Source organism: Piliocolobus tephrosceles, chromosome 6 (genome assembly GCF_002776525.5).
Source record: "Piliocolobus tephrosceles isolate RC106 chromosome 6, ASM277652v3, whole genome shotgun sequence".
NCBI lineage: Eukaryota > Metazoa > Chordata > Mammalia > Primates > Cercopithecidae > Piliocolobus > Piliocolobus tephrosceles.
Genome location: NC_045439.1, coordinates 95,008,151 through 95,021,618, shown reverse-complemented (window position 1 = coordinate 95,021,618; position 13,468 = coordinate 95,008,151). Strand labels below are relative to the sequence as shown.

At 49.4% G+C, this 13,468-nt stretch overlaps 1 protein-coding gene across 1 annotated transcript in view; it reads left to right on the top strand.

Annotated features, from left to right (window-relative positions):
- The window catches only part of ALPK3 (alpha kinase 3), a 58,307-nt gene extending 54,893 nt beyond the window's left edge, over positions 1-3,414 (top strand). The window contains exon 14 of the mRNA XM_023187159.3: positions 380-3,414. Coding sequence (XP_023042927.3) covers positions 380-725 — 346 coding nt within the window. The 3' untranslated portion in view covers positions 726-3,414. The remainder of the gene's footprint in view (positions 1-379) is intronic.
- Positions 3,415-13,468: the final 10,054 nt, after the last annotated feature.

Genomic DNA, 13,468 nt, shown 5'->3' with positions numbered 1-13,468 from the left:
TCCTGCATGATGGATCCCATGTGTCAGGGTATAATGAGACCACAGTTTTAAAACTGAGGCCTTGGGCTAGGCATAGTGGCTCACACCTATAACCCTAGCACTTTGGGAGGCTGAGGAGGGAGGATTTCTTGAGCCCAGGAGTTTGAGACCAGCCTGGGCCAAGTAGAGAGACTCTGTCTCTATTTTTTAAAAAAAGAAAAAGTCAGGTTTTGGCTGCTGCCACCTGAGGTAGCACCCAAGGGAGACTCCCCATCACCCTCAGATAGGGTAGAATGTACCCTGAGCACGACATCCTGATGATGGCCACCCCAGAGTCAGCCCCCCAAGGACCTATGTCTCTGGTTGGGACCCCCACTCAGCTCTTCCTGTCTGGTTGCAGATACCAGGGCCTCAAGGAAAGCTGCTTCCCTGCCCTGCTGGACCGGTTTGCCTCCTCCCACCAGTGCAACGCCTACTGTGAGCTGCTGGGGCTAACGCCCCTCAAGGGCCCTGAGGTGGCCCACCCCCAAGCCAAAGCCAAAGGCTCTAAGAGTCCATCTGCTGGCAGGAAAGGCTCCCAACTGAGTCCTCAGCCCCAGAAGAAAGGCCTCCCTAGTCCTCAGGGCACCCGGAAGAGTGCTGCAACTTCCAAGGCTGCCCCTCAGGCCTCAGAGCCAGTTGCCGCTCAGTTGTTGGGACAGCCTCCCACCCAAGAGGAGGGCTCCAAGGCCCAGGGCATGCGGTAGCCTCAACAGGAGGCTGGGGGCCTCCACCCGGCAGCAGACCAACCAGGAAGCAGCTTGAACCGGAAGGAGACTTTCCAAAAATGGAACTAACTGGAGAAGGTACACGAAGGAGGCACCACTTGGGGACCTCTCTGAGCAGGCTCTCGTGAATCAGCTCCTCATCAGATGGCTTTGGTGCAAGGCACATAGCCCACTGGCCTCTTCTGGTGCCACTGTCACCCAAGGTTCCCAGGCCTCAAGCAAGCCCCACCTCCGAGTGCCTGGCAGCCTAGGCCCTCCTTGAAGTTTACACTTTGCCACTGCTGGAGGCTCCCCTGAGTCCTCTGCATGAGTTCTGCACCCCAAGCCCTTGCCCCAGCCCAGTCAGACAGCAGATGTTATAATCTGAGTGAGGACATGCAGGCCAGCATTTACTCGCCTGCCTTTGCCTGGCCCTGATCTTGCCTGTCCTCAGGACTCCAGACTTCCTCTGCTGGTCTGGCCTGGTGACTCTCAGGGTATCTTCTCCTTCCAGCTACTTTGGCTCACTGATCTCAGCTTATCCTGCAACTAACCTGTCCTTGAGCCCAGATGGGGCTCAGGGCCCTTCCAGAGCCTGTCACATCCTTGTGCAGTGGCCTTTGATGATGTGTGTTCATGCTCTTCCCCCTTCACTCACTCGCCTGCTTCCCATGCTCCCTTGCACCCCCTCACCACATCCCTGTCTTGGGGCCCAGCTGCAGCCTGCTGCCTGCCCTTCATGGCTCTGCGCATGGCCCTTGCTTGAGGGCTCCCCACTCCCTGCCTACCAATACCCAGGTGAGGAACAGAAGCTCTGGCATCTCACCCCCCTTCAGTACTCTCTTCCCCAACTTCTCTTGGGCTCTTTGCTCATGAGGTGAGAGCTGGCTTGAGGGCTGTGTTAGCAGCTGTAGCCAGAGAGAGGTGTTGACTCTGAGAGACCTTGCACTCCACACTGAAAGGAAGTGGGGTCACAGTGAATTTCACATCCCCTCTCAACTAGGAGTGGAGGGCTAGGTCCCTTCCCCATGGGGAGTACACTTGGGTCTTGTAGGAGGGATGCAGTCTATCCTTGCACTTGGGTGGAGGAGAGTCTCTGTGCCTGGGAATTAGGACCCCTGCCCCAACCATAGCTCTTGATTCTGGGGTCCCAGCTCTGGACCTCATGTATGGGCTCCCAAGGACCCAGCAGCCTGGGTCCTTCCAGAGCATCCCTCCCAGAGGCCTGGGATGGGGTAGGTCTGCAGCTAGCCTGCTCCCCTTGGAATGCAATAAAGGCAGCATTGTGTGCCCTGCTTGCCCTCATCTGGTGTGGTTGGAGGTCCACGGAGTCAGGGTCCCCCTCTCCCAGGCAGGCTCTCTGAGGGCATTCTGTAGTCCCAGGCCCACTGGAAAAATGAATCTATATTTTGGTTCCTGGACCGAAGTTCAGTCGCAGTCTTCTGTGGCCACAGAAAGACAGCCTGTGCTTCTTGCACAATTGAGCTGCTGCTGTGTGCCCCTTAGCAGGGTGTCTGGGGACTTATGCCTTTGGAATTGCTCTTCATTCAGAAGAGGAACACAAAGGAAGCCACCCAGGAAGAAAGCACAGAGCTGGGGGCTCTGGAAACGCCCTGTGTCTCTGGCTACAGCAAGACCAGCCCAGGAGCCCACCAGCACCTGCCTCTCAGCTACTTGCTAACCATTTCCTGCTTCTCAAGCTGCAGAGAAGCTTTTCATTCCCACCCCCCACCTGGAGCCTCCCCTTGCCTGACATTTCCCCTCTATGGTAACATCTCTGACTTCTCTACCTCCTCTGTGCTCAGGTGACTCCACATCTTCTGCCCCAGTGTGTCCCCACCTCTCCCAGCCTGTATATCCAGATTACTTTGGTGAACTGAGAGCCGGAGTACTGTTCATTCATTTATTCATTTACCCACTCATTCAGCAGACATATACTGAGCGCTACTTTATGCCAGACCCTGAGCTGGCAGATGTTTGGAGGCAAAGATGTGTGAGGCCATCTCAGGAGAGACTACCTGTTAGGATTCTTGAGTTTTGACCAACAGAAAAGAACTTGGACCAACTTAAGCAAGGAAAAAGGGTTCATGGGAAGGATGCTGGGATAGCTCACAGAACCAAAAGAATAGCTGAACAATTGGCCTTGGGAAGGGTGGGAGCTGGGGTAGCTCCAAGGCTTGCCTCCCAGGAGCTGCTATGGTTGGCATAGCTTGCCATCGGTTCTAGTGGGTCCTCTTCCACTCAAGATTCAAATTCCAAGTGAAGGAATCTGGCCTGGAGCTCAGGGGTTCATAGAGTGGGAGGGAGGCAGTTTGCCAAAGGACGCGGACTCTTACCAGAAGAATGGTGGAGTGCAGAAGGGTAGAAAGGGTTTGGTAGGCAAACCCTGAAGATGCTCCTAACACACATGCTGTTCTTCCCATCTCATGTATGATAACTCTCCTACATATAATCAAAACCACATTTCCCTCTGCTTAGGGAATTCAAGATCATATCTAACCTCGAATTCCAGGGGTAATGACACAGCTCCTATTCTCCAAAGTCCAGTGTCACTAGGGATAATCTCCCTCTTTCAGTGTTATCACAATTCCATTTTGAAATTCTACAACCTGTAGATTAACCATATTCAACCAAAATTATATAATCCAGCAAGAAAGGAAGAATGGGAAAAGTCTACAGTCCATTTCTAGAACTGGTCGTGAGAACTCATGTTTATGGTGATGGACTTTTGATCTGGTGGAGTGACCCAAACCTTCAGTTCTGAAGCTCCTTAGTGGTCCTACCTGTGTGACAGGCATTTACATTGGACATGACAGTCCCAGGATGAACTCCAGGAATCCCCCCATGTCCATCTCTACTCCTGCCCCCTTTTACGTAACAGCAATCATATTTTCCCTTGAAAGGGTTAATCATTCTAGATACTCCCATGACCTCTTTATAATGAGCCTGAAATGGCCCAGTGGCTGCCTCAGCTTCCAATTCAATTGAATTGCTACTACGTCTTTGAGGATGTGCTCCTTGCTGGGGGACTAAACTCTCCACACCAGCCCAGTCCCAAACCTCAGATGTAAGAAAAGCATTGAGATCTAGCAATAGCAGGGCCGTCTCTACACTGTGTCCTATCTCTGAAGGAGAAACAGCGCCAGGTATGGTTGCCGGCTCCAAGCGCATGCTGCCTCCTGCAGTCCTGACCCAGCCTCTCGCGGTGTTGTTTCTAGTGCCATAGTTGAATTTTCAACAAACCATTTCACCACACTCTCAAGCCAGCTGCTGCTGGTTTGTGGGTTCCTGAGAGGATAAGTGAATGCCTACCCATCAACCCATTACTCTTCTTTCAGCTGTAAAGGGAATTCTGTGGTTGGGTGCAGTATGTGAGGAGGTCACATGATGTTTATGGCATTTGATAATTCCGTGGATATTGATGGCAGGAGAGGCGTGATGGGTTAGAAAAGCAAATACAAATCCAGAACAAGGGCTCAAAAGGGCCAAGACAAATTACTGCCCCTCTCAGAGCCACAAGTGTAGAAAGGGGGAAGCACTGTGGAGAGTGACCTGCTGGTGCCTTCAGAGCCCTAGCCTGGAGCGACAGTGTCCCATTGATAACAGAGTGCACTGGCCATGCCAGACTTTACGGCTAGGTGGTCAGATAACTACTTCACGAGGGGCAGCATGGCCAACGAGTATGCCAGGGCCAAGTGTTTAGGTTCCCTCAGAGACCAGTGGTGAGCCAGAGGGGCATTTTGCACAAGGATAATGGTTACTTGTCAGCCAGGGCATCGCTTGACTCCAAATCCTGGGTTCTCCTATCATATTTTCTTGTCAGGACTTACTGCAAGCTATATATGGCTCCCCGGTGTGCCACCGATGGACAGATACCTTACGTACCGTTGACCTGCCAGTTCACATGGCCTGATGGCAGAGCTGGCTGCACGAAAGACTTTCCCAGCTGGAATGCCTTCGCCTTCTCTAGGCCCACCCCAAAGCTGGCAGCGTTCTAGGTCAGTTGGTAAATGGGTTAGAACAAGATGCCCCAAAGTGACATATATTGCTTGGAATTAGGCCTTAGTGGTGAGGGATTCAACATACAGTCATTTGTCCTATATTTTGAAGGAAACATTCTGACCTCAAACAGATCCCTCAACCCCTAGAACTTTATAGAAGGCGCAGACCTTGGCATTTTCACATGATTTATCTCCCACTCGGATTCACATATGTTTGACCAAGGCACTAAGCAGCTGCCGATTTCCCATTCCTTCTGTAGTCCCAGATGAATGGATACAGATCCCTTTGGGGAAGGCTGCAAGGAAGGTTCACAACATGCATCTAAGTGTTAAAATAAGTTTTTCCTTCAAAACGACATTTGACTTCCTCTCCATTTAAGGTCTGGAAATCAAGTGGGAGATATTGACTTTGGCACTTGAGACAGACCTGTTGACCCAGAAATCTTTAGTTAAGGTCATTACTAGGCCATATCCTAGGGGCATCTGGCCTTTTTCATTCCTGGGACCCACAGCTCAAGGTCTGATTTCCATGTCCTGCCCATTACGATGAGCACCCTATTTTGTTCCTATTTGTTGAACACCCTATTTGTTGAATTTATTTGTCATAAATTCACAAGAAGGGGGCTCATCTTCTGGGTCCTGCCAGAGGGCACTGAGGGGGATGATGGGCTGGGTGCATGCCAGGGACCCAATCAAGCATTTTTATCTTCTGAAATCTTTGAATTCCTGCATTTCTTGGATGTTTGGTCTTTTGATATAATTTAGCATGGGCCAACATTTGGTCCAGATTGAAATAGTAAGAACTGTATCTGGCAATTTGAGCTTTTACGTAGAATGTAGACTTTCTGGTGAGTGAACATATCAATAAAGACAACCTGAACCAAAATTATGTCTTGGTCATACAGCCTTTAAAAGGTCCACCACAGCTTGGGCAACATAGGGAGACTCCGTCTCTACAAAAAAAAAAAAAAAACTAACCAGGTGTTGGGGTTCATGCCTATGGTCTCAGCTATTTAGGGAGCTGAGGTGGGAGGACTGTTTGGGCCAGGAGATCGAGGCTGCAGTGAGCTGAGATCACACCACTGCACTCTAGCCTGGGCAACACAGCAAGACCCTGTCTCAAAAAACAAAAAAAGTCCACCAGTGTACCCTATATTTTTTGACAATGTATTTGCCAGTTCATGTAGTTTCTTCAGAATATCACTCTTCTCTTTCCTGATCTGATTAAGACTCTCAACCCCTGGGATATGCTAAGTGTCGGTTCTGGTTACTGGTATAACTTGTGGTGTGGGGCAGGAGGGAAACTGTTTGCTTTCTTTTATTATTATTATTATTATTATTACACTTTAAGTTCTGGGGTACATGTGCACAACGTGCAGGTTTATTACATAGGTAATACATGTGCCATGGTGGTTTGCTGCACCCATCAACCCATCATCCATATTAGGTGTTTCTCCTAATGCCCTCCCTCCCCCAGTCCCCCACCCCCTGAGAGGCCCCAGTGTGTGGTGTTCCCCACCCTGTGTCCATGTGATCTCATTGTTCAACTATCTCTTATGAGTGAGAACATGCAGTGTTTGGTTTTCTGTCCTTGTGATGTTTTGCTGAGAGTGATGGCGAAAGTGTTTGCTTTGTTCTGCAAGAGACAGGTACACCTTTTCTGGTAGTGGAGTTTGGAAGGAAATATTTCTGGAGGGCTGTCCTATTTGTGTCCTTTGAATACTCCCAGATACCATTAATCCAATTGACAGGATGCCACCCTTTTTTGAAACCGAATGAGGTTATGAATTCAATTGGTGGTGAATCTAGCAGTTTTGCAGAATCAGACTCTGGGTTTGTTTTTAAACAAACTCGATGGCTCCAAGCCATAAGGGAATTTCTACCCAGTAATAGAAAGGTCCTGAGTTTCATTCCATGCCTTGAGGTGGGAGGATTTTAATGATCATCCTCTAGCTTCGTTTTGTGCATGTGTGACAGGGTGTCACCCAGGCTGGAGTGTAGTGGCACACTCTTGGGCTCACTGCAACCTCTGCCTCTGGGTTCGAGTGATTCTCATGCCTCAGCCTTTGAGTAGCTGGGACTACAGGCATCCACCACCGTGCCCTGCTAAATTTTTTTTGTATTTTTAGTAGAGTCAGGGCTTTGCCATGTTGGCCAGGCTGGTCTCAAACTCCTGGCCTCAAGTGATCCGTTTGCCTTGGCCTCCCAAAGTCCTGGGATTACAGGCATGAGCCACTGTGCCCAGCCCATCGTTTAGCTTTAAAAAGTATCCAGTGATGTACAAAGGCTGCTACTTTCCCATCCCTGAATAGGAACAGGAGTTTCAATGCTCTTCACCGTATCTTACCTCCATAACCAATTCCAAAACCCCTGTTTTTTCCTGGGAAAAGGAGAGAGTCCATGTCCTTTAACATCTTCCCTGTGAATGTCACCATCAGTTACAGTTCTCTGACTGCCAGCAATAAACTGGCTCTAACTTAAGTAAGAACAAAAGGATGCCAGGGTAACCCACTGGTCTGAAAGAAGAATTGAATGACAAGCCTAGGGGACAATGGTAACCAGGGCAGCTCTGAGGACTTTGGCCTGAGGAACTTGCTGACCATCACCCTAAGTGCACCCTTCTCATGGCTCAATCCCAACTGCCTTTTGTTACTGTGTGTCTCCACTCAAGAAAGATAATTGGATTGGCCTGGCTTGAGTCACATGTATCCCTGAGGCCTGGGGCAGCAGGGGTACTGTGGGAAAGAGGGGTGATTTCTGCCCACCCCCCACCAACCAAAAAAAACAAAAAAACAAAAAAACAAAAAACCGGAGGGGGGTAGTAATGTTACCGGAAAAACTATTAGTACAGAATACGAAGTAAGAGAGTCCTAGCTCATTCCAACCCCAGAGAGCAGCCACTGGAAATGTGAAGGATGCTCTCAACACAAGGGTTATCACCATGGAGAGGCCTTCAGGCTGGGGTCCAAGAGGCCTTGATGAGTGGCACTAAATTGGGAAATTTACCCCAGGGCAGGGTCTGGGTTTTAGTTTTGTAACTTGATACCTCTGAGTTGATCACTGAGGGAGGCTATCTCATTCTGGTTAAATTTACAGTAAAATGGAACTTACACATGAAGAACTCACCTTGCTAATTTTCAGTGAGAGGATCACTTGAGCCCAGGAGTTTGAGACCCTGTCTCTATTTAAAAAAATCAAATTTGGCTGGGCACGGTGGCTCACGCCTGTAATCCCAGCACTTTGGGAGGCTGAAGTGAGTGGATCACCTGAGGTCAGGAGTTTGAGACCAGCCTGGCCAACATGGCGAAACCCCGTCACTACTAAAAATACTAAAATTAGCCAGGCGTGGTGGCCCGCACCTGTAGTCCCAGCTATAAATAAAATTTTTTTTAAATGAGGAATTTAATCATTCAATAGACTGGACACTGTGTTTACCTGATAGTCAATTATCCTCTTCTTCTGAAGGGATGGTTCAAGAAAATGCAAATTCTCAGATTTGGTGAGCTTAGGACAAGTCAGACAAACCTCAGTTCAAATGCTGCTTTGCTGGCTGTGTGAACTTGAGCTTGTTGCTTAACCTCTCTGAACTAAAGTACCTCTTTTTTTTTTTTTTTTTTTTACAGTCCTTTTTTTCTAATATTTATAAACTGCCTATTATATTTGCTGTGTTCATGAAAGTGAACTTATGGAGCTTACAGTCTAGTAGGGGAGACAAGCATTTAAAAACACAGCAAAAATGTATAATGGCAAATATGTAAGCATGAAGTCTTATGAAGCAGAAGAATAGGAGATAATGCCAGCCGGGGACGGGACCTAATTTAGATGGGCTTAGGAGCCTCTCTGAGGCTTGACAATTTTTTTTTCTTTTGAGATGCAGTTTCTCTCTTATTGCCCAGGCTGGAGTGTGGTTGTGCGATCTCATCTCACTGAAACCTCCACCTTCTGGATTCAAGTGATCCTCCTGCCTCAGCGTCTCAAGTAACTGGGATTACAGGCATGGGCCACCATGCCCGGCTAATTTTGTATTTTTAGTAGAGACGTGGTCTCACCATGTTGGCCAGGCTGGTCTCGAACTCCTGACCTCAAGTGATCCTCCCACCTCGGCCTCCCAAAGTGCTGGGATTACAGGCATGAGCCACCGTGCCGGGCCTTCACATGTGAGCTGAGATGGGAGGAAGGATGTTGGTAAGAGGAAGTGGAAGGATAAAAGCATACCAGGCCAAGGAAATGACTGGTGCAAGAGCTCCCAGCCTGGTTACTGAGAGGCAAGGGATGGAAGCTCGTACCTGGGAAACAAGAGGTATCGCAAGTCAAGGCTCAGAGGCAGGGCCAGGTCATGGAAGGACATTTGCAAAAATCCTAAGAGCAGTGTGTATCAGCCAGTATCAGCTACAACTGGAAATCACAAAGCCCTGAATGACAGTGATTTTAAATAAGACAAAGTTATTTCTTCCTCAGGATGAAATCTGTAGGCAGTAGGAGATCCGTACCTGGTCCACCCAGGGCTGGCACAGCAGCTCCAGGATGTCATCCAAACAGGCTCCTCCAGCTCTCTGCTCTGCCCTGCCAGCCGACGCAGGAGGAATAATTGATCCCCAGTGGAATATTATGAGGAGAATAATTGAGAATAGTAATATAAAGCTAAATCTTTGTTATATAGAGAGTCAATAGATAATGTCTAAAGTTGAAAATAAAGGCTGGGCACTATGGCTCATGCCTGCAATGCCAACACTTTGGGAGGTTGAGACAGGAGGATCACTTGAGCCCAGGAGTTTGAGGCCAACCTGGACAACATAGTGAAACCCCGTCTTTAGACAAAATAAATTAGCCAGGTGTGGTGGCGTGTGACTGTAATCCCAGCTACTTGGAAGGCTGAGGCAGGAGGATCACTTGGGCCCAGGAGATTGAGGCTGCAATGAGCCATAATCATGCCACGGCACTCCAGCCTGGGCAACAATAAATGAATAGATGATAGACAGATAGATAGGTAGATAGATAGGTGATAAATAAGTAAATTAATAAAAATAGTAGCTATATTGATATTTTAAAATCTATCATCTATGTATCTATTATCTATTTTATGTATAGAAGTTGCTAACAGAGGCCAGGTACAGTGGCTCACGCCTGTAATCCCAGCACTTTGGGAGGCTGAGGCAGGAGGATCACGAGGTCAGGAGTTCGAGACCAGCCTGGCCAGCATGGTGAAACCATGTCTCTACCTAAAATACAAAAAATTAGCCGGGTATGGTGGCGCATGCATGTAGTCCCCGCTACTCGGGAGGCTGCACTCCAGCCTGGGTGACAGAGTGACACTCCCTCTCAAAAAAAGAAAAAATAAAAAAGAAAAGAAAAAAAAGAAGTTGCTACTAGAAGTGAAAAAACAAGAATGACTTGTTTGTAATTGGGTGGGATTTGGGGGGCAACAGAGTTGGCCTCTGGCTTCCTGGGCTCTGGTCTCCCGAAGCCTGTCTAGTGGTGAGCTTCCATTCAGCGTCCTTTGCTGGTCCCCTTCTTTGGACCTTTCTTGAAATGGAAAGGCCAACAAAGCGACTCCAACCACCTCCTGCTTCAGGAGCTGCCTTAGTGGATTGGGTCCCTCTCAACCCAGGCAAATCCAGGCTGCGTTGTTAAGTTTCAGTGGCGGATACAAGATGTCTGGAATTCAGTGGGATGGCAGTGTCTGTCTTGAAGAGGCTCTTGGTGTTTGGGCTGGAGCTACCTCTGGACAGGAGGCGCCCCCTACTGACATCCAGAGGCCCTGGAAACTCACTTCCCATGTCTGATCTCAGAACTGACTGGGTTCAGAGATGGCCCTTTCTTATTATTTCCAAAGGGTCTCAGGGGACACACCACACATGAGGGCGAAGGACCCTCACCCTAGGATTTGAGACACATTCCTGGATGGTAGAGTTTCAACAGGACATGACTACATGGATTTCTGGGCTGAGGTAGTGTCCAGTCAACCACTCTGGACACTGGACTTTTTTTTTGAGACTGAGTCTTGCTTTGTCACCCAGGCTGGAGTGCAGTGGCACAGTCTCGGCTCACTGCAACCTGCGCTTCCAGGATTCAAGTGATTCTCCTGCCTCAGCCTCCCAAGTAGCTGGGATTACAACCTACTGTTGGCCAGGCTGGTCTTGAACTCCTAACCTCAAGTGATCCTCCCACCTCAGCCTCCCAAAGTGCTAGGATGACAAGCGTGAGCCACTGCACTCAGCCTGGCCACTGGCTTTTGAGTGGTTGGAGTAGTGCACCCAGGCTCAGCGTGGGACACATTCCTGTGGAGTCCAGCCAGCTGACAGTTCTGACCAAATTAAATACTCTGGTTTCACACTAAACTGCCTTGGTTCCACCAAACCCCTGATAAAGATTCTCATTGGAACAAAGCTGTGGACAAAGCCAGGGTCCTCCCTAAGACTAACCCACTTCAAGGCAGGCAGAATGCCTACGGGGGAGAAGCCCTGCCTGGTCACGGGCCCACACCTGCCGTGGTCTACAGGAGCCTGCACCCTGCTTCCAGCCAACAGAAACATTCTATTCCTACCTGTAGTGGATGTTGCTGGTGCCCTGCCCAGATGCCCTTTACCTCGGGGAGCCCATCCCCCAGGTGCTGTTAGTTGGTAGCAACTCACAGCTGCCCCTTCTCTGAAGCATGCTGGTGTAGCTCAGAGAATAAGAATCAACTGCTCCAGGCCGGGCGCAGTGGCTCACTCCTGTAATCCCAGCACTTTGGGAGGCCGAGGTGGGTGGATCACAAGGTCAGGAGATTGAGACCATCCTGGTTAATGCGGTGAAACCCTGTCTCTACTAAAAATACAAAAAATTGGCCAAGCGAGGTGGCGGGCGCCCGTAGTCCCAGCTACTTGGGAGGCTGAGGCAGGAGAATGGCGTGAACCCGGGAGGCGGAGCTTGCAGTGAGCCGATACCGCGCCACTGCACTCCAGCCTGGGCAAGAGAGCAAGACTATGTCTCAAAAAAAAAAAAGAAAAGAAAAAACAAAAGAATCAACTGCTCCAAGAGCACACATTTTGAAGCATTGTCCTGAGCCAAATGGAAACCACCTCACCTGGGAGGCAATCCCCACTTCCACTCTTAATCCTTGCCCCCATCCTTGGCCCATGACTAGCACTGCTATGAGAGGCGTCCTTGCTTCACCTCAAAGTGGAACTAACTCCATGGGAGAGTTTGGGCTCTAGAGTGTCTCTGTGGGATCAGACTAAAGCCAAGCCTCAGCCGAGACCACACTGCTGCTTCTTCCCCTGGCCCTATTCTGCCTCCCTTTCCCCCTTCTCCCAAGAATACTCCCCCATAAATTACTTGAACAGAATCCCCGTCTCAGGCTAAGGAATCTGCATAAGATCCATCCGGCATCCTGCTGTGTTGGCTCTCGCTGACAGAGAAATTTCACTGGGACTCTTTTCTTTTCTTTTCTTTCCTTTCCTTTCTCTTTCTCTTTTCTCTTTTCTCTTCTCTTCTCTTCTCTTCTTTTCCCTTTCCTTTCCTCTTTCCTTCCTTCCTTCCTTCCTTCCTTCTTTCTTTCTTTCTTTTTCTTTCTTTCTTTCATTCCTCCCTCCCTCCCTCCCTCCTTACCTCCCTCCCTCTCTTCTTTCCTTCTTTACTTTCTCTCTCTTTCTTTATTTTTTTTCAGGATCTTGCTGTATTGCCCAGGCTGGAGTGCAGTGGTGTTATCATGGCTCACTGCAGCCTTGAACTCCGGGGCTCAAGCAATACTCCCACCTCAGCCTCCCAAGTAGCCAGGGCCACAGGCATGTGCTACCACACTGGCGGCTCTTCTTTTCTCTTTTTATTTTATTTTTGGAAATAGAGCCTTGCTCTGTCTCCCAGGCTGCAGTGCAGTGGTGTGATCTTGGTTCACTATAACCTCTGCCTCCTGGGCTCAAGCAATTCTCCTTCCTCAGCCTCCCACGTAGCTGGGACTACAAGCATGCACCATCATGCCCACCTAATTTTTATATTTTTAGTAGAGACTGGGTTTCACCAAGTTGATCAGGCTGGTCTTGAACTCCTGACCTCAAGTGATCTGCCCGCCTTGGCCTCCCAAAGTGCTGGGATCACAGGTGTGAGCCACTGCATGAGAGTTCATCTTTTCTATCGTGGCAAAATGTATAGCCTTGGAGCAGCTGAATTCTTATTCAGGATATGGGGCTGACTGCCCAGTAAATGAACCCTTGCAGAATTCACACTGGGTCTTACCCAGGAAGTCATTCAGAGGCACGGTAACCCTGATGACACAGAGTCTGACCAGAGAACACAGTCCACAGCAGTAGAGTCCAAGTGTGGGTCCAGAATCCATCCTGCCTGCCATGCAGCCGATGAGATGGTCACATGGGGCAGACACCTCAAGAGCCAGCTCAGATCTTCCAAATACTAGCACGCAGTGCAGTGGCCCCTGGCTTTAGCTCAGGCTAGCCAACTTCTCAATAGTTGCTCCCTTTCTGGTACTGGCTCCCCAGTCACACTCCTCCATGGAGGACAGGTAGGGGAAACGGTAGCCAGTGCCTACCTCACTGGGTTATTGTGAGGGCTCATTGAGATAGTGCAGGTAAGGCTTTTATCATAGAGCCTGGCATCTGCCAAGCTCTTAAGTGTGCCAGCTGGTACCATTGTTGTCACCATCTCCTGGAACTACAGGATCCGTCTCACGGCCCCTCACACACTGCTCTTCCCCTCCAACCTGGGAGCTCCAGTGCCTCTCCATTTCCTGAGGGTGGGGTGGCTAAC